Source organism: Bacillus rossius, chromosome 15, assembly GCF_032445375.1.
Source record: "Bacillus rossius redtenbacheri isolate Brsri chromosome 15, Brsri_v3, whole genome shotgun sequence".
Taxonomy (NCBI): Eukaryota; Metazoa; Arthropoda; class Insecta; order Phasmatodea; family Bacillidae; genus Bacillus; species Bacillus rossius.
The window spans coordinates 30290569-30313443 of NC_086342.1; the positions used below are offsets into that span (position 1 = coordinate 30290569).

The 22875-nt window shown below is 40.8% G+C and overlaps 1 protein-coding gene across 1 annotated transcript in view; it reads left to right on the forward strand.

The window, feature by feature from the left end:
• LOC134539392 (ankyrin repeat and sterile alpha motif domain-containing protein 1B) overlaps window positions 1-22875 on the forward strand; it is a 372811-nt gene that overhangs the window by 112325 nt on the left and 237611 nt on the right. The window contains exons 4-5 of the mRNA XM_063381388.1: window positions 1083-1228; window positions 4649-4768. Of these exons, the coding sequence (XP_063237458.1) occupies window positions 1083-1228; window positions 4649-4768 (266 nt within the window). The remainder of the gene's footprint in view (window positions 1-1082; window positions 1229-4648; window positions 4769-22875) is intronic.

Consider the following 22875-nt stretch of genomic DNA (forward strand, 5'->3'; position numbering starts at 1 on the left):
TGTAATAGTTCTAAGTTATGTCTTTCTATGTTACGACGTTTCTAAGTTGTATGATTTTGCGTTGCGTGTTCCTAAGTTACGTGTGTATATTGTTACGATTTACCGCGGGTTCGTAAAGGATAGCCCAATAAAAAGATTTTTATCACACACCAGTTTTATTTATTGCCACCTCTTATGTCACTTACAAAAATCCTCTAAAATGGCAAATGATTAATTACACTTAAAGAAATGTCTATTCCCCAGTCACTCGTTCCACACACCTCGCTGGGCCGCACCTCTGGCGCAACTCTCGCCGCAGCACCCCTCGTGGGTCTCCGCCGCGGGACTCCGTCGCCGCCACTTCCCTTCGCCGAGGATCCGCTCGATGCCTCGCTCGGAACTTCGCTCGGGACTCCGCCGCGCCCGCGACACTATTGCCCGCAAACTCCGCCGCGGGAAAACTCCCGACTCCACTGAACTTACTCACTCCCGGCCCTGGAACCTTCGTCCAAGGACTTCGCCACTCTGCCGCACCCGCGGCACTATCGCCCCGGAAGCTCCGCTGCGGGAAGGCTCCCGCTTGAACTCTCTCTCTGAACTCCACTGACTCCCCGCCCTGACGTCCTCGGGCATATATATAGGCCCCGGCGCAATTCCAGAACTCACGAGAGCGGCCGGGGCCTGTCGCGTCATCGCGAGCCGTCCCGACGGCAGAAATCTCTCGAAAACACGTGTCGGCGGCTCGCGCAACTCCCAGCTGTCCGGTGTCAGTTACGTGTCAAAGGCATGGCGCCGCGCGGGGAGTGGTGGAAATGAGGGGGGAAAGTGACAATCCTTGTTATCTTCCAGGCGCGCGCGGCACATATCATATTGCGGCAGTCGCCAGCCAGCTCTGCACCTGCACGTGTCCCGGCCAATGTCACGTTCGCAACACTTATGTTATGATCGTTCTAACTTATGACGGTTCTAAGTTACGTGGACTTTTTTGTCGAGGTTTCTAAGTTACGACTGTTCTAAGTTGTGTGTTTCTAAGTTATGTGTGGTTCGCTAGTGCCAGGACCCGGACCTTGTGTACGTGTACCTCCGACGCGCGGGTGTTGCAGACGAAGGACAACGAGACGGCGCTGCACTGCGCCGCGCAGTACGGCCACACGGCCGTCGTGGGCCAGCTGCTGGAGCACTCGTGCGACCCCACCATCCGCAGCGCGCGCGAGGAGACGGCGCTCGACCTGGCGGCGCAGTACGGCAGGTACTGATCATTAGTAGAGACCTGCAAAATTCGCGGATTCATTCCGCGATAGGCTAGAATTCAAACACGTGTACCTCTTAGATAATTTTGCTATTGGCCTTACTGTTCATCTGTACGAATCTCAACCATGTTATAAACCCTCAAACCAAAGAAGGATCGAATCACAGACAAACCAGCTGAGACGACTTACAAGTCGGCAGCAAATGAACTTGCGCTATCTGCCCGAGTGTACAGGGGTATGCGCAGTCTATCCTGAAGGCCATCGAAACCGCGAATTTTGCAGGTCTCCATCCGATGAGACAATGTCCCAGTTTCCAACTGATCATTAGGGGCAGGCACTTTTCGCGAATAAATCTGAACGCCTATTGGACTGCAACAAGGTACACCCGCACCAGGGATTTCTTCCTTGTGATTGGCGGCCGTCTGCGAGAGAAGTCGTTGCCCTATTTTACCGGGCCACTGAAGGACGCATTTGCTTCCGCACTGAATCACTGTTATTGGTTTTGTAACAGTAGACATGTACCTGACAGATAATCACCCAATCACGGCACACAGACGATGCTATAGTGTTTTAACTTATAACTAATCTCGGAATCTTTTCGTGAAATATGCATGGCCCTGTGATCATGCATCAGACTGTAGGTAAATACGTGTACCTTTAGCTGTACGGCACACGTCCCCACTCTTTGGTTAACTCGAAGCCAATAGCCTCTTCAATAATGCTCTCAGGCTTTCACGGCCATTGTCTGAAGAAGTATCTCTTAGGTTCTGGGTTGTAGCCGTGTCCTTGGCGAATAATTCATCGACGTTCCGGTCGAAATTGCAGTCGCCATCATCAGGGAGCAGTTACCTACTACTACTATGAGTAGGTAACTGCTCCCTGATGATGGCGACTGCAATGTCGACCGAAACGTCGGTGAATTATTCGCCAAGGACGCGGCTACAACCCAGAAGCCAAGCTACTTCAATAGCCTCTTCAATTCTGCGTCTCGACTCTGGCAGATCTTTAGGTATCGGCGGAAAGAAGGACACAATCTTTTATAAATCCCCAAAGGAAAAAAAAGCCTTGCGTTATGTCAGGTGTACGTTGGAGGCCAGAGAAAAAAAAAGCTCTGTCATCTCGACCGTTACGACCAATCCAACTGTCAGGGACTTCGATAACGAAAAACGCACGTAGATCTGAAACTACAGATTCACTCTTAGCGAACTGCAGAACACAAAACGGCTTTACGCTCAGGAGTCGCCATTTTGCGTAGGTGGCGCTGCAAGCGAGAAAACACGAGACTCATCTAAAACTGTTTTGAGTTAATCTTTAATTGTGACTTTCAACCAACACTCTACAACGCTTGCAGTTGATACTATTAAAATTTGTAACTGGGACATTCTTTTGTGGACATACTGTAGTTTGTTACCGCTTGCAATGAAGTTGCCGTAGCTGGCATATGACTTAAGCGTTGGATACATGTAGAGGTCAACACTTGTGAACTGGTGCGATTATCACGACAGTTGAAGTCGCGAAAAGATTTCGAGACTAGATGAAAGATAAAACACTGTAGCATCGTCTGTGTTTCGTGGTTGGTTGCGTTTCTCCCAGGTACATATCGATTGTAACAACACCACTCACAGTGATTCAGTGCGGAAGTAAACGCATCCTGAGTGGCTCGGTTCAAATAAGGCAACGACTTCTCTCGCAGACAGCCACCAATCACAAGGAAGAAACCACAGGTGCGGGTATGCCTTGTTGCAGTCTAATAAGTGTTAGATCTTTTCGCGAAAAATGCCTGCCCCTAATAATGTTATTTCCTCGCGGCGCTTACAGACTAAGAGCCTGTTAATAAATACGTGGTTTCAACAAGGTACAGAAGGTCTGGGAGATATGATTTATTTATTGACATTCCAAAAAATTTTGATAAATACATAGTTCAAAATTTGAATTATAACAAAATGATGGAAAAATCTAAGATGGCGGGGCTTAATCCCCTTTAAAGGATATACTCTCGTGATTTAGCATGCACTGTAAAGTTTGGTGCTATAATTATTTACAGAAACAGCTTTTAGAGCAAAGTCATGCCATACAATTAAAATTATGAACTATCTGCGTGAGACCGAAAAATTTCCTGGTCTTAAAACTTTTATTTTTGGACATACGCCATTGCTGGCCAAAGAAACACTTCAAGAACGCATAAACAAATAAATACACCGACGCATAGAAAACAAGCTAAAATCAGCCGATGTCAAAAATATCACTGCACAGACGAACAAAGCCTGTTTTTACTGTGCTCGTCTGTGCCGTGATATTTTTCTGACTAATCCCTTTCACGGTCTCCTCTGTGCAGCCTATGCATTTTACTTCCGACATCGCCTGATGTTGGCTTACTTTCTGTGAGTTTGTGTATTCATCTCTTTGTCCGTTGTTGAGGTTTCTTCACGACAAACAATGTAATCCAGCAATGACGTATGTCCAAAAAAAAGTTTTCAAATAAATCTCCCCTTTTGTAAAAATCTTCCAAACAACCTTTCACTCTGTTTGTTACATCTCTGATGGCACACCAACACAGCCAGCAAAGGCGAACAAATCCGCCATTCTCTTGCTAGAGTCCCAAAATTTAAAAATAGAAATTTAATTGTGAGTTAACAAAATACTGTAACAACTGAGAACGATGCAACACAGAATAATTTGCACAGGCAAAGCAAAGTTAGTGTGAGTACGGGAATTAGGGATTGTGATTTTATCAAAAAATAAAGTTACTAACATAAAGATATAGTCATAAATAAAGTTAAAAAGATACAAACATATTTAATACCAAACTCACAGTTAGTTTCAAATAGCATGAAAAAACATTAACCAGAAGTGATACGGAACCTGATTACATAGGCCGCAGCAAAAATATTAAATGAAAAATTAGAAATATTTAATGTCCATTAGAAATAAGACAGTAAAATGAAAGTTTAAACTAGAATGAAACTAGCAAAATTCGTTTAACCTACTTGGCGTGAATATGGGTACGCAAAAACATATTAATACGTATTAAAAACTATGAAAAAAACAAATGAAGCTGAATATTATAGCCTTGATGCACCGAGACTGTGCAAGCAATGGGACTTTAATAATCAAAATCTCCCGTTTTTCATGTGTGTGTGTGTGTGTCCTGCGTACTTGAAACTCGGTAGCGATGTTCCTTGTATTGTGATGTGTTTATCCCCGGGCAACGACGGTTTCTTTAGCTAGTTTGCCATAACGTCTGATGTGCGACGAGGTTTCAGTTTTGAAATGGTGGTGTGTGGCCGCCGGCCGCCCAGGTTGGCACAATGGCCACGCGGGGGACGCGAGGGGACGTGCAGGCTGGAGCAAGGCGTGTTGCTTGCAGGCTGGAGCAAGGCGTGTTGCTTGCAGGCTGGAGCAAGGCGTGTTGCTTGCAGGCTGGAGACCGTGGAGCTGCTGGTGAGGACCCACCCGGAGCTGCTGCAGCCGTACTCGCGGTCCAGCGGCGCCGTCTTCCCGCACACGCCGCTGCACCTGGCCAGCAGGAACGGCCACAAGTGAGTGTGCTGCCCTCACCCCGTCCCTGCCCCGGCCCTGTCCATTATCCATGCACACGGGCAGGGGCGTACCCAGGTGGGGCGGATCCCCCTTAGCACCAAATCTTTAATTAATTACTTATTCATCTCTCAAACAAATTTCATATTAAAATTAATAAAATTTTTGCCATTACAATATTTAAATTTAAGTACCGAAAACTGCTAAAATACCACTATTTTACACCTTGAAATCCAAATTTTCCTGGGGGAGGACCCCCGGACTACCCGCTTAAATACGGGTGGGAAGGGGGGGGGATGCTTCTTAACACCCACGGCTACAAATCCTGGCTACGCCACTGCACACGGGCGACCTTATTGGCGTGATAACATCTTATCAATCGATGGACGCCGAATTCACGCACGAAAAATGTGTCTGGGGGTGGACGGCGGAGCTGGGGGCGGGTCGGTGGGGCCGAAGTTGTGACGGGTCTCCTCAACCTCTCGACCTAGCCGGGCGCTCTCCAGTAACATGCCGCGATTGGAAATGGCGAATCTATTTCCCGGTTCTAGGAACCCATGTTAGGCTCTGGTAACAGTGTCTGGCATGTAAAAGACCCGTATTTCTCCTAACCAGGATTATGCCCTAACGGGATTACCTGCCTGGGGGAGTATTGATGCAAATTTGAGGTGTGAACCTAATGTACGTGTCTGTAAAGTCGGTTTGCGGACGATAGATTAACGTGACAACGTCATAACAAAACATTGATGAAATGATTACATACTTTTATGAATATTATTGAATCATTTTTATTGAATTATCACTATTTTGTATGGATACAAAGGAGTGAAATGGAATCTACAATTTAATTGAAAAATTTACTTTTATTTGCCCTCATTAATTCAAATATGTTTATTACTTTAACGAAGAGATTATTTTAACTATAACTTTTATACATGTTTGCTATTTAACTTATTCCAATCTGTGTTATTCTGTTAAGGATAGGACGATGATAGGAAAAGTAGGAAACGAATGTGAGTGTTTCAAGTTTAATGTGCCTCGAAAAAGTCAAATCGATGGTTGTTCCAATCGAGTGGAAGAGAGATAGATGTGGCGCAAGCGTACAATGAGCGTAACGGGACACAGCGTAACGGGACAATGTGCGTTACGGTACACTTTTTCGTGCGTGCAGCCGGCGTTCATCGATTTATTAGACGTTGTCACGTCAAAAATTTGGCAGTGTGACAGGGCCTTTACACCGCGCAAGAAGCAGCGTCTTGCTCTACGATCGCAGGGGCGCTATGGCTCTACGCCTCTACGCGCCAGGCATCGAACTAGCGTCCAGCTGACGCGACCCTACCATATTACCCTCTATGCCAATTACAAAATTGCCTTTAGAAATTTTTTATGCTTAAAAACCTATGTGAAAACACTAGTTTTAGTTATTTTCACTGTCAAAAAATAAATTAATAAATAAATAAATAAATAAATTATACTAGTAATCAGAATCATTTTATTACGTAGCTTACATTTGTCGTAGAAATTATTTCATTTTACACATTTATAAACAAAGTTTTAAGTTTTCACTTCTGTCGGTGCGGTGCAAGCGTACAATGAGCGTAACGGGACACAGCGTAACTGAACAATGAGCGTAACGGGACACAGCGTAACGAGACACTTTTTCGTGCGTGCAGCCGGCGTTCATCGATTTATCAGACGTTGTCACGTCAAAAAAACATGTTAAAGACGAAACCACGGAATCAAACTTGTGTAGATAAGTGCAATAGCTCTCGAATTCTGTTCCTAATTTGGCACGTTCCAGAAATATTGAAGAGTTTGTAAATGGTTCAAGCCGTATGGTGACTAGCCAGTCAGCCACCTTGAAAGGGCCACACGTTCCCGTGTATTTCGTTTTCAAACTGTAACTTTAGAAGTGTGTGATGGCTAAATCGCGCGTTTACTGTTTGCATAATAAATTTGTGGGCAGGAAACATCCGGTAAAGATGATTGAAAGCATTCAAAGGAGTTTCAGTACGTCTTCATATTCATTTCTCCGCCATCTGTTGTCACGGTCACCGCTCATACCCTCATGGTTTCCCTATGCGTGACAAGATGACTGCGCGCTTAGAGGCGTCACCGCGGTGAAAGCACCAGCGAGAGTCGCACTTATCATCCCGCCTCCCTCGGATACACGTCTGACCTTAACTAACATTTTTTATAAATACCCGTTCATGAATCACGCAAGACTCTAAAACTTATTTTTAACTTCTTGCGCTTCGGCTTGTGTTTACGCTTCCTACTTAAAAAAAAAAGTTGTCTGTAAAGTCGGTTTACGGACGATAGTTTAACGTGACGTCATGACAAAACATTGATAAAATGATAGCATACTTCATGAATAAAGTTGAATCATTTTTATTTTAATAATAAAAGAATAAATACTTGAAATTATACTAGTAATCAGATTTTTAAAATGCAAGAATAATTAACCTTTATTGCCGAAATTGTTGTTGTAATAAGCAATGAAAACCACATTAACTTTTCACTTCACTTTATAAACAGTCGAGTGGAAGAGAGATAGATGCGGCGCAAGCGTACAATGAGCGTAACGGGACACAGCGTAACGGAACAATGTGCGTAACGGGACTCTTTTTCGTGCGTGCAGCCGGCGTTCATCGATTTATTAGACGTTGTCACGTAAAAAATATTAGTCTTTATGCGTAAATAATGCTCGGATTGTTTTATATTAAATTAGTGATCATTTAACGTATTTATGTTTTGCCCAGTGAAAGCAACTAACACTTTCGAATCACATTAGTGAGAATTCATATGTTTTTATGATGAACATGATTTTAATAAAATCCCGAGAAAGAATATTTTTTCTACAGATTTTTAAATTTTAAGTTTTGGATTTCGTGACGTCTTGCGACTTTCGTGTTTATAAACGAAAATGGTAGGTAGCTTTAGTTATTTGCGCTACTGCGTTTCTTGCGTTGTTCAGAAACACGGCTTCGCGGAGCGAGGTGGTGCAATGGTGAGAACGAATGAATGAACAATGGATGAAGATGAATGAAGAATGAATAAAAGATGGAATAATGATTGAAGAATGTATGAAGAATGAATGAGGAAGTTAATTTTAATTAATTATGAATGAAAAGTGAATTTCTAAATGAATGAAAAATGAATAATAAGTTAATGTAGAATGAGGTGCTAATGATGAATGAAGAATCAATTAATGAATAATGAAGGAATGTATTAAAAATTAGTGACAGATGAATGAAGATTTAAGGTCGAATGAAGCATGACGGAATTCATGAAGAATAATTAAAGAATTATGAATTAACCAATGGGTTTGTTGTTTCGTCAACTTTGAGATCATTAGAGATGATGAGGGATGATTTGAAAGTTGAGCATGTACGGAATTAGTAGCCTACCTCGATAAAAAAACTCCACCGACTATCTTCAACGTCCCACTGCGTTTCATACTCTTGGGACGTCCGGGTTCGACCGCAGTGGTCAGACCTTGGGACTCGTACTGCGAGATCTCTCCAGGAAAATGTTGAGATGCCATCCTTGTAGGGCATTGCTGATTGGTTTCCCAGCATCTCTTATCTGCCGTTTCCAGAGACTCGCCGACGGAAACATTAAGCCCCAATAGAATTGAAAAAAAAAGAAGATAACTTTTTAGTTTCAAGCTTTTATATTTATGTCATGTTGGTATCATTCTATAATCTAAAATAATTTTGAACCTCTTTTTTCCCCGCTACATATGAACTTATTTTTTTCGGGAGGGTAAATATCTGAAAGAAACTTAGTTTGAAATGTAATGTTTACCTTTCTTTAATAAAATAATGATTAATCAGACATGGCATAAAATTTAAAGATAATTATGTGGCTATCAGAAACTCCTTAAAATTATTATTTTAAAATGGTAATCCTTTTATCACAAAATTATATTTTTAGCATCATCGAGCTTATTTATTCATGTGCTTTAAGCATCCCTGACTACCGTTCGGAAGGGTGAAAGTGCAGAACTGAATGACTGCACTCAGGAGGGCTAGCAACAGGGAAAACCTATCAAAGTCAGTGGATTTTAAGCTACAGGAAAACGTCAGGTGACTTTTAGCAACAGGGGAAACATAGGGGATTTTAAGCAACAGGAAAAAGTCAGGGGACTTTCAGCAACAGGAGAACGTCAGGGGTTTTTAAGCAACAGGAAAAAGACAGGGGATTTACAGCAACAAAGAAAAGTCGAGATTTTCAGCAACATTGAAAAGTTGGGGTATTTTCAGAAACATATATAGTTAGGGTTTTTTTTAGCAACGGGAAAACGTCACGGGATTTTCAGCAATAAGGAAAAGTCGGGATGTGCAGAAACATTGAAAAGTCACGGTAATTTCTGCAACCGGGAAAATTCAGCGGATTTTAAGAAACCGGAAAACATCGTGGGACTTTTGGCAACAGGAAAAGTCAGAGGATTTTAAGCAACAGGAAAAATTCATGGGACTTGAGGCAACAGAAAAAAAGTCAGGGAATTTTAGTAACAGGGAAATGTAGGGGGACTTTTAGCAATAGGGAAACGTAACGGGACTTTCAGCAACTGGGAAAAGTTAGAGTACTTTCTGCAACAGGGAAAATTAAGGGTATGTTTATCAACAGGGAAACTTCAGGGGACTTTCAGCAGAAGGAAAATTCAAATGACTTTTAGCAACAGGGAAACATCAGGCGACTTTCAGCAACAGGGAAGAGTCAGGGGACTTTTAGGAACAGGGAAAAGACGTGATTTTCAGCAATATGGAAAAATCAGGGAATCTTTAGTAATAGGGTAACGTCAAGGGATTTTCAGCAATAGGAAAGTCGGGTGATTTTCAGCAACTGGGAAATTTCAGGTGGTTTTCAGCAACAGATAAAGGTCAGGGACTTTTAACATAGTTAAAATTTACGGAATTGTCAGCAACAGGAAGTGTTAGGGATTATTTACAACCGGGAAAATTGATGGGATTTTCAGTAACAGGTAAGTCAGAGAATTTCGTAGTTATTCAGGAATTTTTTTTTAATTATGAGGTTACTAAGATGAACTAAGTTCTCCCCCCCCCCCCCCCTTTTTTTTTACACATCCTGTTTCTTTCCCCTTTCCAACCTGTATCTAATTTTTGATCAGTTAATTTTTTCTGCCATTTCCTTTTGATCGTAAGTATATCAGCACTACGACCACGCGAATTGACTTCACTGTTATCAACATTAGTGCGCTAAAACAATTGTTACAATCGCGAATTGTGGTGGTATGTATGCCTACGATTCGCGATTTTGAATTGGAATTTTTGGTAGGGGAAAGTCCTCTAGCCCCGGACAGTTAACATTTTTCGTTTATAGTAATTCAATTAACAGGTGTTTAAATAAAGTATTATATGCCAGATATCTTCGAACAAATATTTAATAATATTACTCATTCAATAAACAAAAACTCTAATGCAATTAGTGAAAATACTGAGTTAAAATTATTGAGTTATTTTCTTATTTCTCGAGATTGGCGGGTAGTATCGGACAGTTAAAAAACTTGTCAAAAATTTGTGTACATAATTTAAGTACTTTATATATACAGGATCATTATACATTGAATGTGTTTCGAAATCTCGGGGATACATATAAATATTATGCTAGAGCTTTTTAAGCAGTATAAAGTTATTAAATTAGCTGTTTTAATGTAAAAACGTTTTCAAAACTGCACGACGTCATTCAAATTTAGAATAAGAGTGTATAAATATAAAAAAATGGTGTCATAAGTCAATAGAATATTTCTTGATTTCGCAGAATATACAGAATAAAAATATACCCCCAAAAGAATATTAGACGATGTTCTTAAGTTTATCACATCTGTCAAATTTTTAAAATAATGGTGGTCCTTCAACACTTGCACAGTTTTCATGGGCCCATTCTTTACACACACAGCATTGGATCCAATCTTCTTCAAATCTTTCCCCACATAATATGCAGATGGTTTCCTGTACACTTTACTGTGATGATGTTGCAAAGGCATCGAATTTGAATGATTTCTTGTACTTCAGACACTTTGTTTCCTTCTCAACTGTGTCATTGTGCTTAGCCTGCAGGGCTTCTTTAAATGGAGTTGATGTAAGAATTTCACTTCTCTGCGTCTTCCTTTTCCTACTTTGAATCCTGCGTTTGCTGGCATCTGGGAGAGGTGAGAGTTTTTCTAAAATAGTCAAAGGGTTGACTAATCCACTTGAACCTGGAGTTGGTTCCACGTTGGATGGTGCTGAACTGGACTGTGTGGCATACATTCCATTTTCTTGGCTGGTTGATGGATTTTTCACTTCTGTCATTTTGGAAGGAAGGAAATCCAAATCTGAAAATACACCCGAGTTGAATGGATGGATGCCTGTGCACGAGAATCCTTTCAGAGCGATCTTAAGATGACAGACCTTGGTGTAGGCAGACTTGCCAACTCTGCAATGTCGTATTCATTAATACGCAGTCCAGGATTCTTTCTCATCCATGCGGAACATGCTTCTGCGTACGCCCCTTTAAAAGGTTTCATGAATGACCTGTCGAGAGGTTGCAGCCTATGAGTAGTGTGGGGAGGTGTTGATAGCATGTGGATATGCTGCGATCTAGCATATACAATGACGTCCAGTTCCTTATGACTGCAGTGGCCGTCGAGGACGAGAAGTGTGGGACTTTGCTCCGTTGGATGTGCGTGCTTAGAAAAGTGTTTTAACCATGCTAAAAAATGTGCTGCATTCATCCAGCCATTTGGCTGAGCGACTCCGAAGCTCTCACCAGGAGCACCAATCACAAGCCTTTGATTCATTTTTTGTCGAGGAAAGATAAACATAGGTGGAATGAAGTGCCCCGTAGCACTCATGCAGAACACTAATGTTACGCTTCTACCTCTCTCCCCAGAAGTTAGTTTCCCAACTTGTATTTTTCCTTTCACTGAAATCACTTTGCTGTTTTCATGGACAGAAGATATTCCCGTCTCATCCGCATTATAAATACGGGAAGGTGGGAAAGAATATTTATCGAAAAATTGACCTAGTTTGTCATAAAATATAGTAACTTGAGGCTTATTAAAACCCACTGCTCGCATTATGCTGGTAGATTCTGCAGTTCTAAATGACAATTCTGGATGCCTCTTCATGAAATCGTAGTAGAAGTTTTTCTTTGCAAGTTTTTTTTCTCTTTATTGAACCTATGGGGCAGATTCAAAGCAACAGCCAAATCATACGCTAGCTTCAGGAACTCTTTTCTGTTGAGAGGCATAAACATATCATCTAACTGTTTGATGTGAGAGATTAATTGTTCCTCGTAACTATCTGAAAATGTCTTCTCAAACCGGAATAATTTTGGTGAGATCTGAATTTCCCCTCACTTTTAATTCGCATTTATCTGTCCTGTAAAGTGCTCTTTGGAACACTAAAAGTTATTGCAGCATCTCATACACTTAAACTATTAGCCAACACATTGTTTATAGCCAGCTTCATATCGGCTTCGGACCATTTGCCTCTTCTTTTCGCATCATTTTTTTCTTTCGACATGCTTGAAATTTATATAATCTGCAAACAGAAAACCTATTTCATGTCTGAACACATTAAAGAACCGTGTAAAATTAGCACGTGGTTTCTCTTACTAGCTACAGTAAAAATAAATGCTATAATTTTTATATTATTAGTAACGTCTTCAACACGCATGTTAAATTTTAATACATTCATAATTAGATTGTACCACTCCTTTAAGTAACAATTATAAACTCAATAACAAAAATAAGTAACGTAAACTACTTTTCAAAACAATTAGAGACACTCTCATAACCAACATTTGTAAATCATGCAAATTGTTGCTAATTCATACTAAACACAAATCTCATTATTAAAAAATAATCAGGAATTTGTAAACAAGCCTTAAAACAGTTACATATGTGTTTGAAAACAGAACACTTATATTTGTTTGTCTTAATACAGCAAATAGAGTACCTATGTATGTGTCCGGTACTACAGGACAAAGGGCCTGTTGGCTAATTATGTGTCCGATACTAGAGGACATTAAGTGTCCGGTGCTACCGGATCCGCATGCGACCAAATTAATTCTTGCCATTAGATAAATACTGTTAGATTTCCACTAAAAATCAATGAATATGTTATTCAGAATATAATAGTTACCTGAACACAGTTTAGACACAATCCATTCAACTAATTCCGGGTAGTTCACTTTCAAATCTTAACTAGGGTAGAAACATAAACAATGATATTCACAAAAACGCTCACAGTGTGGTCACAGCTCGAAGAACTAATACACTCTGCCGGAACATTTGTGTACTGGAAGGAACCTTTAAGACGCACCCTGCATTATGTTGATACCTAGCGGGATTTTCGTGAACTTTTATGTGTCCGATGCTAGAGGCCGTCCGGTTCTAGAGGACTTTCCCCTAATTATTTGCGACAAGTATCAGTGGCCAGGGAATTTTTTTTTTTTCCAAACATGGAAAATGCGGGGAATTTTTCAATCACATGTTTGCTAGCCAACCCTGGCTTTGGTATGGCTTATATCGCCTAGAATTTTTTTCTTTATCATTATTGGAGAGAAATTTCAAATACGAAATATATAGTGGAACATAACCTGATTACATTTGCTATAGTGATTTTTAAAAGAAACCTTTCACTGTTTAAAATTTCCCATGCAAGGCCGGGTATCATATGCTGGTCTGTCATACAGGAAGTTCCCTGATAATTCAACACAAGGTACTGTCTGTCTCAGTCAGTACCGATGCATAAGCGTACCGTGTGAACATCACAAGCTTTCCTTAAAAACATGGACGGTTTAATTCAAACAAAGTAATATTTTACTGTGTTCCCCTGCAGTAAAATTATATTTATTTATTTTTTATTTATTTTAATTTTCAGTACCTCTTCGTTGCCGAAGATTTATTGTGTGTGGATTATAAAGTTGTTATTTTTGTTTTACGATAAATTATGGCGTTGTACCAAAAAAAATTGCATATTTAACACGAAGCCATTTGTTGTAGCGTTATTAATTCGCTGGTGAGGGTGTGTTGTAATGAAAGCGTAATGGTTTCACTGTTATTTTTTTTTTTGCATTGTTATTTGCGTGGCTGTTTTGCATCATTAAAAAAAAATTTCTAATCAGTGTTTCCCCAACGATCTACCATTGGAGATAATTTCGCATACAACGCAACACCGTCGCTTTCAAATAATCAGCCAATGTAAAGCGCAAGTGATTTTTTTTTTTTTTTCCCCATCACACGAAAGTGTTAAATTGACCGCCCGACTATTAGCCGGATTTCATCCCTTTTCAAGGGATTGCTTGTTCATTTATTTTTTTTTTATAACGTGTTGGATTCGAGGCGAGAATTCAGAAGTTTTTCGGAACGTGGGGCCCTTTCGGACGTATTTTAACAGCAGGGAAAGTAGCGGAGCGCCAGGGCGAAACGAATTAATCCCGGCGCTGATCATAAATGCGTGCGTGCTGGCGGGGGCTTATGTTCGCCACGCGGGGATTATGATCGGGGGCCCCCCGATCCCTCACTTGACCAATGGCTCGTTCACAGCATCGCCCCCCCCCCCCCCCAACCACCGGTCACCCGCCTGACGCCTGCCTCTCCTTTGCGGGCCCCGCGCATGGCTCCACCCCCCGCAAGCCTTCTCCTCTTCGTCCGCGGTTCAATCTGCCCGCGCCGCTCGCGTTAGCCACGCTTCGTCGGTCGGTGATGAGCTCCCCGCGCCTTACGCCAATGCGCGCGTGTTTACGGCGCTGTGAATACGGCGGCCAGTTGTTCAGGCCCGGGGGGGTTGAGGGGGGACACAGAGTCCAGCGAGGAATCCCCCTGGGCAGGTGAAGCGACGCGTGCAGCTCCGGCGGTACCCCCCAGGTCATTTGGCCGCCGTTAATTTGAAACACGGCTCGTTAGCGGCGGCGAACTGGGCCACGGTGACCCCCCCCCCCCCTCCACTCCCCCGCCCCTCTCTCTATTCTCCTTTCCCCCCTTTTACAACCCGCCAAACCCCACTCAACCTTTCTGCTACTTTCCCGCGTGACCTTGCTACCTTCAAGTTCGACGCATTCGCTTTTCAACCTTTTTGTGACTTGCCGGCGCCGAACCTCTCAATCTCTCTCGTGCGATCTCTGGCGGGGTCACGTTGCGAATCCTGAAAAGGGAAGGGGGGTGTAGCGACCGATTTTTCTTCTAATTCCTGATCATATTTTTACAAATTTACTAATTTATAATTATTTTACTGCAGTGCCATAGCTAATAGGACCTGTTCAACCACAGAAAGAAAATGTACTAAATATTTCAATTCTAAATGTACTGAAATTGTATTAGAAAATTTATGTTTGGCTCGCCCCTGACAATCATCCTGGATACGCCTTTGGTTTCCTAACATGTTTGGCTTCTGTGATTTTGGCATTTTACTTGAATCAGTCATTTATGCACAGTTCATCGTTTACAGATGGTTTCGTCACGTCAATAACTGTTAGTGGTTTTGAGAATCTGAAATTCCAATTTATATTTCAATATATGCACTAATTTTGAGCACGAAATAGCGTTTTATACAATTAACTGTACGTATGTAGCCTTTTCTGTTTTCCCAAAACCCTGAGAATAACAGGTTTCTAGACTTCATGGAAAACAGTTATTTTTTTTTAGGTAGATTTCAAAGAAATTTTATCTATTGTAGCCGTAACCATGATGTGACTTTCGGAAAATCTTTACGTAGGTTTTCGTTCTTTGGTCCATAGACCTCAAAATCATAGTTAACTCAAAAGTTTATATATATATATATATATATATATATCACAATTATGTGGACAAGTTACTGTCGCAGTTTTTAAACAATCACGTCCAAACTGATACATAAAATCTAATTGTGAGAAACCTCGGTCGAGTTCGTTAATGGGCAATATCCGACCAAAGTGGTAGAAATGGGGAAGTTTTTTTTTAAAGCAAAAAAAAAATCGCTATAATTCCATAATATGGAAGGTATCGCTTACGTTTGAACGTATTATATTTAGTGGAGTAATACCAAAATCTTTTGTCCGAATAAGTTTTTGATACACACCAACCATAACTGCAAGGGTTGGAAAAAACAAGGATTGGAGGACAAAAATTTATACCTCCGTTCGTAGGCACATAATCGAATTCAAGTAAATTATGTATTAATCTTATAATTGTTATTGAAACTTTTTTCTGAAATAAATGATGATACGACCATTACTGAAAGGGTTTGAAAAAATAAAGGGTAGAATTAAAAAAAATCATAACTCCCTTAGTAGGTACACTATCAAATCCGTTTAAATTGTTTGTAAATATTTTAATTTTACCTAAAACTTTTGCCCGAAACAATTTTTGACCACACAACCCATTACTGACGAGGGGTGGAAATAACAAGGGTAGAAAGACAAAATGTCATTACTTTTTTTAAAATTAATTTTGCTATCGAAAATTCCTAAACTTTATCTAAAACCTTTGGCTGAAACATTTTTTGATGAAGCGAACTATCACCGTAAAAACAGGGGATGAAATTTAAAAAAAAGTCAGAACTTTCTTAGTTTTATATTTGTCGAAATTTATTAATAACCATCTTAATGTGACTTTAAACATTGCTCCAATATAAATTTATATGTCCACGTATAAGTGCAAGGGATGAAGAAATAGTTTTTGAACATCAAAAAACAATTGCATAACTACCTGAGTGGTCATAATATGGAATTCTTCAAGACATTAAATGCTGGATGCATTTAGTTAAAAACCTTCAAAGTATTTTCGATTCATTGAATATGAGAAAATGGTAAATCGATTTTTTGATTATTGGCGAATATATATGGTGTTATGTACGCAATAATAAGTTATTAAAATGTTCCCAAATATTCTCAGAAGAAATAGGTACTTCGAAATCAACCTAGGCCTGTTGGCTGTGCCGAAAGGATTTTTTTTTTAATTTACAAATGATAACCTAAAAAAACGAGTTTTAACGACATAGGTCACATATGAACATTTTATTCAAAACTTAATACCACTTGTGCCCATGCTTTTTGTAAGTTCTTGGATTGAAATGAAAAAAATTGTCTCAATTTCTCAAAAGTGTTAAATAACCACTTATTATAATAAAATTTCCTCCATATCACTGTAATTAAAAAATATAGAATTTCCTCCACCTTATCGTGATTCCAAAAATGTAGCGTTTCCTTAATTCAACTTGATTACGATATCCTCCACTTCATCGTAATTCATCAATGTAGAATTTCCTCCACTTTATTTCGTTTAAAAAAAAAAAAAAAAGTAGGGTTTCCTCCAATTCAACCTGATTCCAAAATGTAGAATTTATTCCATTTTATCGTAATTCCAAATTGTAGACTTTTCTCCACGTCAATGTGATTGAAAACGCAAAGTTCCTGACCATTTAATGATTCTTCCCTTCAGTCTGATCTGCATTGAAGGGGGATTTTCGCCAGTTTATTGACATGCGGGATAGATTCACAATCTACTCCATTATCTGATCGATGTGGAATGTTGATCTTAAGAAAACCTTGAGCAGTCTACTTTAGCCATCATTTGCAGCAACTTTAGAATTTACCTTTTTTTTAATCTTACACTTATTGACACAACTCATTCGGAGTTAGTATGTGGAAGATGATGAAACCACGGGTGCTAAAATCAGATATCATTGCTTCCTGTAAAGGTGATGCCAAACAGAAAGCTAGGCTATGTTCGCGATGATCGCTTTGTTTGCTATAATATGCTATGTTCGCTGCGCCAGGTGGCCATTCACATAATTCTAGTTCGCGATGTCGGAGAGACGCATGCCGTGGGTTTCGAGTGATCATTCCAACGATTATTATTTTATTCTATCTCTCACAGTATGTGATCGTAAAAAAGAAAGCATTCAAAAAGTTTAACACAAGTGAAAAGAATTTAAATAATTTCATCATTTGATAACGCAGTTGCGTGTGGATGATGAAGCCCAATTTATAGATGGTTTCAGAATAAAATCAACTCAGTTTGGTAGCATTCCCTTGAAATCAAATCCCAGGCATTGTCCTGCATATCCTGCCTTCTGTGTTCTTCCGTCTTGTCTCAGCACACTGATGTGCACTAGTCACTCGTCCGCCGCGCATACAACACTCTCCTGGACGCTTCTTCCCCGATGCTCCGATTTTCGGATACAGAGCCCGCTCGTCACCCGGTTTCAAGGAGTCACTCACCCTCTTCACTTCACTACTTTCACCGGCCTCTGTCACTCATTGGTCTCGCGTGTCATCTGTAGGGACCGGAAAAATTCGCGGGTTCAATGATCTGTAGCATGAACTCCATAGTTCGACGTACACTCGGTCAAATGTCACCCACCCATCGGCTGCTGTCTTGTGAGACGCCCCAACGTAGCAGCCTGTGATTCGATAAAGCGTTGGTTGGGTGTTTCTCATTGGCCCAGAGTCATCCAGGTGAGTTGTGAGCCAATAGCAGATGCAGCACTGAGGTATAACTGTTTGTATTTTAGCCTATCGCGGAATGAATTCGCGAATTTTCCCGGTCTCTAGTCATCCGTCCCGTTCATACACCTCTCAGCCCCTCCTCGGAAAGCACTTCGAAGTGTAGCGTCATCAGAGTCCTCCGTCTTAAAAGGCCCAGCCTCGCTGGGCGCGAGGGGCGCTAAGGGCTACACTGGCTAGCGCATCACACGCCGCTTCGCCTCTACGATCCTCTGTGGGACTTCAAGCGGCAACCCTATAGTTTTATGGTGGAGTATTAATAACTTCCCCCCCGTTACCTTCACTATTTTAATTACTGAGTATAGAATTCTTCGCACCTAAAATGTCCGTAAAAAATGATTTCAGTCTTTTCCCTGTCCAAAAAAAAAAAAAGTAAAGATAGAAGCATGGAATGAAAACTTGACTAGCTAAGTGAAGTGGCTCTTCAAATGCTATTCGTAATCAGACACGTGTGATAAATCTCGAACGGTTTGTAAATGGCGCGGTAACACCCGGCCAGGTGGCCACCTCAACACTCGAAGCCGCGAGAACAATGACGTCCTAGCTACGCCACTTCACGTAATCCAGACAGTAAGGCGCTCTGAACCGGGCGGCCCAGAAGGAGACCCGCTAATGGAGGGTCCGTGTACTTGTAGGGGGAGGGACGGGCGTTACTTGTCACTCCCGTTCTAAGAGGCGGCGGGGTCTTCAGGACATACACTTGGAAAACGGGAAACTTTGATCTTAAAGTCCCATTGATTGCACGATCTCGGTGCATACAGTCTACGCATCAGCAAAACCGGGACGCCGATCTTCATCTTCATTGAGTGGAGGCAGGTAACCCCTTGGCAAGACGTGACGGACGCACCAAACGATAAACGCGTTACAAATTCAAGGCAGCGCCATCTATTGACGGAAGTTCTAAACTAAACTGTTATTAACGCCTTCAGTTCGCTAGCAGCCACGAGATTTACTAAGCGGATGGGTTTCGCCAAGGAGAAGGGTGGTAGGAAGTTGCCAGACCTTGTTGCGGACATGCAGAAATGACCAAAACTCTCCGTTTGTGTGTCTATGACCTGTCTCGTACGATTTTCTATTATAAAACTAAATTTACCCCTTTTGCAATCCTTTATGAATGAAATTTCATTATTAAATATAGTCTGTGTCACTCTCCGTCCCATAAACTATCCATATTCAATGTATCATGTCTGTCCTTTGCTCCTTTGCTGCGTGAAAGACGGAAAACAGACAAAACCATTTTTGCGTTTACAATATTAGTAAGGATGGTAAATAATGTTATGATTACTGTTAATCCTGTTAATAATAATTTACGAAATTATGAATAGCCGTGTCCCAATGGGAAAGTATTTAACCCTCATTTTTGATGTATTACCATGAACACTGATATAACTGGCTGTTATTTATACATAGAAGCCTAAACACAAGTTTCCATATTTCTAACTTCAATAATGACAATTTCCGTCAAACTTTCATCCCCTTTTTAATCCCCTTAGAGGATGAATTTTCAAAAAATCCTTTGTTAGTGCTTACCTAGGTATGTTGTAGAAGGAACTCCTATACAAAATTTCTAGACCCATCGGTTTTAAGCTGTTAGTTGCCTGTCAGTCAGTGTAAGAGTTATATTAAGTAGATATTGTTGGTGGGATTGCTAATCATTTAGGTAAAAATCTTATTATAGGATGTAACCGTATAATTTTCTATACAAAATTTTACATATTGAATTATTTTTGTTTTCAATTCAATAATTGATATTACCTGGTGATAAATTTTGACATTATAATAACAAGAAATTAAAATATAATTGATTTAAATGTATATTTCATGTTAACAATTTATCTAAATATAATACTGACTACTATCCTTTAATTATTTCTTTTTACTTTGAGAACAGGCAGCGTTATGCTTTCGGTAAGTTGGACTTTTTATGCAATTCATATTCATTCGCTTTCCTAATTCAACTTTCGCACAATATATTCAGATCTACGAACATCACCTGATTGAGAATTCACATCATTAGAGATCTTATTATTACCACCTTATGATGACTATAATTTGCTTTCTTTTGGTAGTATACGTGTTATCAACAACTCATACACTTTGTATAATTTAGCAACCAATGTTTCGTAAAATAAATTTCAGTCCATTAACAATACCGAATGTACGTATTTTAACAGACAAATGTTCTGATCAATATGTTATTTGAAACGTTCGTTGAGGATACATTTTTAGCTAGATAACTGCTGTTATGATTTTAACTAGCAGTAATATAAACATGATTACCGTTCCCACACGTCTGTATACAAGCTAAACTATACCTGTAATGTGCGATTGCCTGAAGCTTTGTACACACAACAGCTTCACATTGCTTTGTAAAAGCTGCTTAGTTTTTTTTTTTCTTGCTTAGCCCAGAATTTTGGTCGGTGTGGTTTCTAGTCAGCCGGTACATGTTAGGAACTGGGAAGTATAAGAGTAATTTTAATTACACATTATATCAACACTCAGTCCAGCAATAAAATTGGTTATTAGTAGGGGCAGGCATTTTTCGCGAAAAGATCTGAACACTTATTAGACTGCAACAAGGTATACACAAACCTGTGGTTTCTTCCTTGCGATTGGCGTCCGTCTGCGAGAGAAGTCGTTGCCTTATTTGACCAAGCCATTCAGGACGCGTTTGCTTTCGCACTGAATTACTGTGATTGGTGTTGTTACAATCGATATGTATCTGGGAGAAACTCACCCAATCACGAAACACAGACTATGCTACAGAGTTTTAACTTTCAGCTAGTCTCGAAATCTTTTCGCGAAATCTGCATGCCCCTAGTTATTAGCTGTGCTTGCGGCTTTGTTCACGCGGACAGAATAATTTGCACGTGTTATCTAAGTAGAAAAGCAGGACGTTTACTCAATTCTATACCTATTTTAAAAAGTCAGCCCTTGTGATATACTAGCTGTCATTGAAAAATATAAATTAAAGGGAAATTAAATATTATGAAATGGGTAGTTTGGTTAAGTACGTAAGTAAGTAAGCTTTACGGGATTATCATCATATCTTGGGAATCGCGTGATATGTTTTCACAATAAAAAATAGACTAAATTAATCCTGAGGTTACTTCCTAAAACGTGTGTGAATTTTAAGACAATATTTTCAGCAGTTTTTGAGTTAAATCATTTCTTACAGAAAGACAACATATTTTAGAAAGTATATTTGTTTTTGGTATGCAAATTTTTAATTATAAAAAATATTAAATTTATTATTATTCGAAAATCACAGCCGGACACTTAAGTTTTATTATTTTGTTTGAATTATATGCTTCAAGTGAAATGTTCTTTAAATAAGAGTTGCTACATGTGTTACTGTTTCTGCTTGATTTCAATAAAAAATTACATCGTTGTGCATCAAAAATATTTTCGATATCTCTTCGAAGTTCAAAGAAAAAAAACTATAGTCTTGTACGACCGTGTGCTACAATACGTGCAGCATAGTTCAACAGTTTTTTCTCGTGTTCGGTCGCAGGCGTCGCGAAAAAAAAAACCGGTGAATACCCCCAACGCGACGCCATATTTCCGCGATTGCACTCATGGGGGCGGAGTGTATCGTACCTGCGGCAGTATCGCATGTACTGCCAACCCCCCTCCACCCGCTTCCCAGCTTCGCACATCCTGCCCGGAGAGAACCAGCCCTGGTCCAACAGCCTATTACCGCGCCCGAAACATCGACTCCTTCCTTTTGGACGAATGCCTCCACAAAGCCGGGCGGCGATATATTTTTTCGCGTTTGTGTCGAGTACGGGGGTTGGCAGTGACCACGCCCGGGTGAAGGGAAGGGGTGGTGGTGGGGGGTGGGGGTTATTCCCATACCCTGGTGTCGAAATTACCGCTCTGAAAGAAAAAAAAAATACTCCCGCTTCATTGGACCAGAGCTTTTTGATTTCCCCGCAAAACTTTGTGAAAAACGCAAAACACACGCACATACGCGCGCGCCGCGCATGGAACGTACAACCGTCCCTCCTCCCCCCCCCCCCCCCCCCATTTTTTCCTCTTCAAAAACCCTTTTTTTTTTCTGTTTCCCGTCGCTAAACCAACCACCTCTCTCTCTCTCTCTCTCTCTCTCTCTCTCTCTCTCTCTCTCTCGCTCTCCATGTGCACCCGATGGCCCCCCCTCCCTTTCGTTTCGTTCTGCCGCCATTTATTGAATATATCTGGCGATCCCATATCTGAGGCTATTTGCTGCGAATGGGATTTGTGGGCGCTCGCTGTGTACAAGGGACGTGTGTGCGCTCCGCTGCACAGAGAGAGAGAGAGAGAGAGAGAATATTCCACGGTCGCGTGTGGCCCTGTGCCGAACACACCCACTGCCAGCCCTCCGAATGTTGTCGGCTGTTTTCCGAAGTGAAACTTCTTCACGGCCGTCCAGGACAAGGGGTCGGCAGACTTTCCATTGAGATGAGCCGAATATTAAGTAAACAAATACTCATTTTGACGTGACAACATCTAATAAATCGATGAACGCCGGCTGCACGCGCATTGTCCCGTTACGCTGTGTCCCGTTACACTCATTGTATGCTTGCGCCGCATCTATCTCTCTTCCACTCGATTGGAACAACCATCG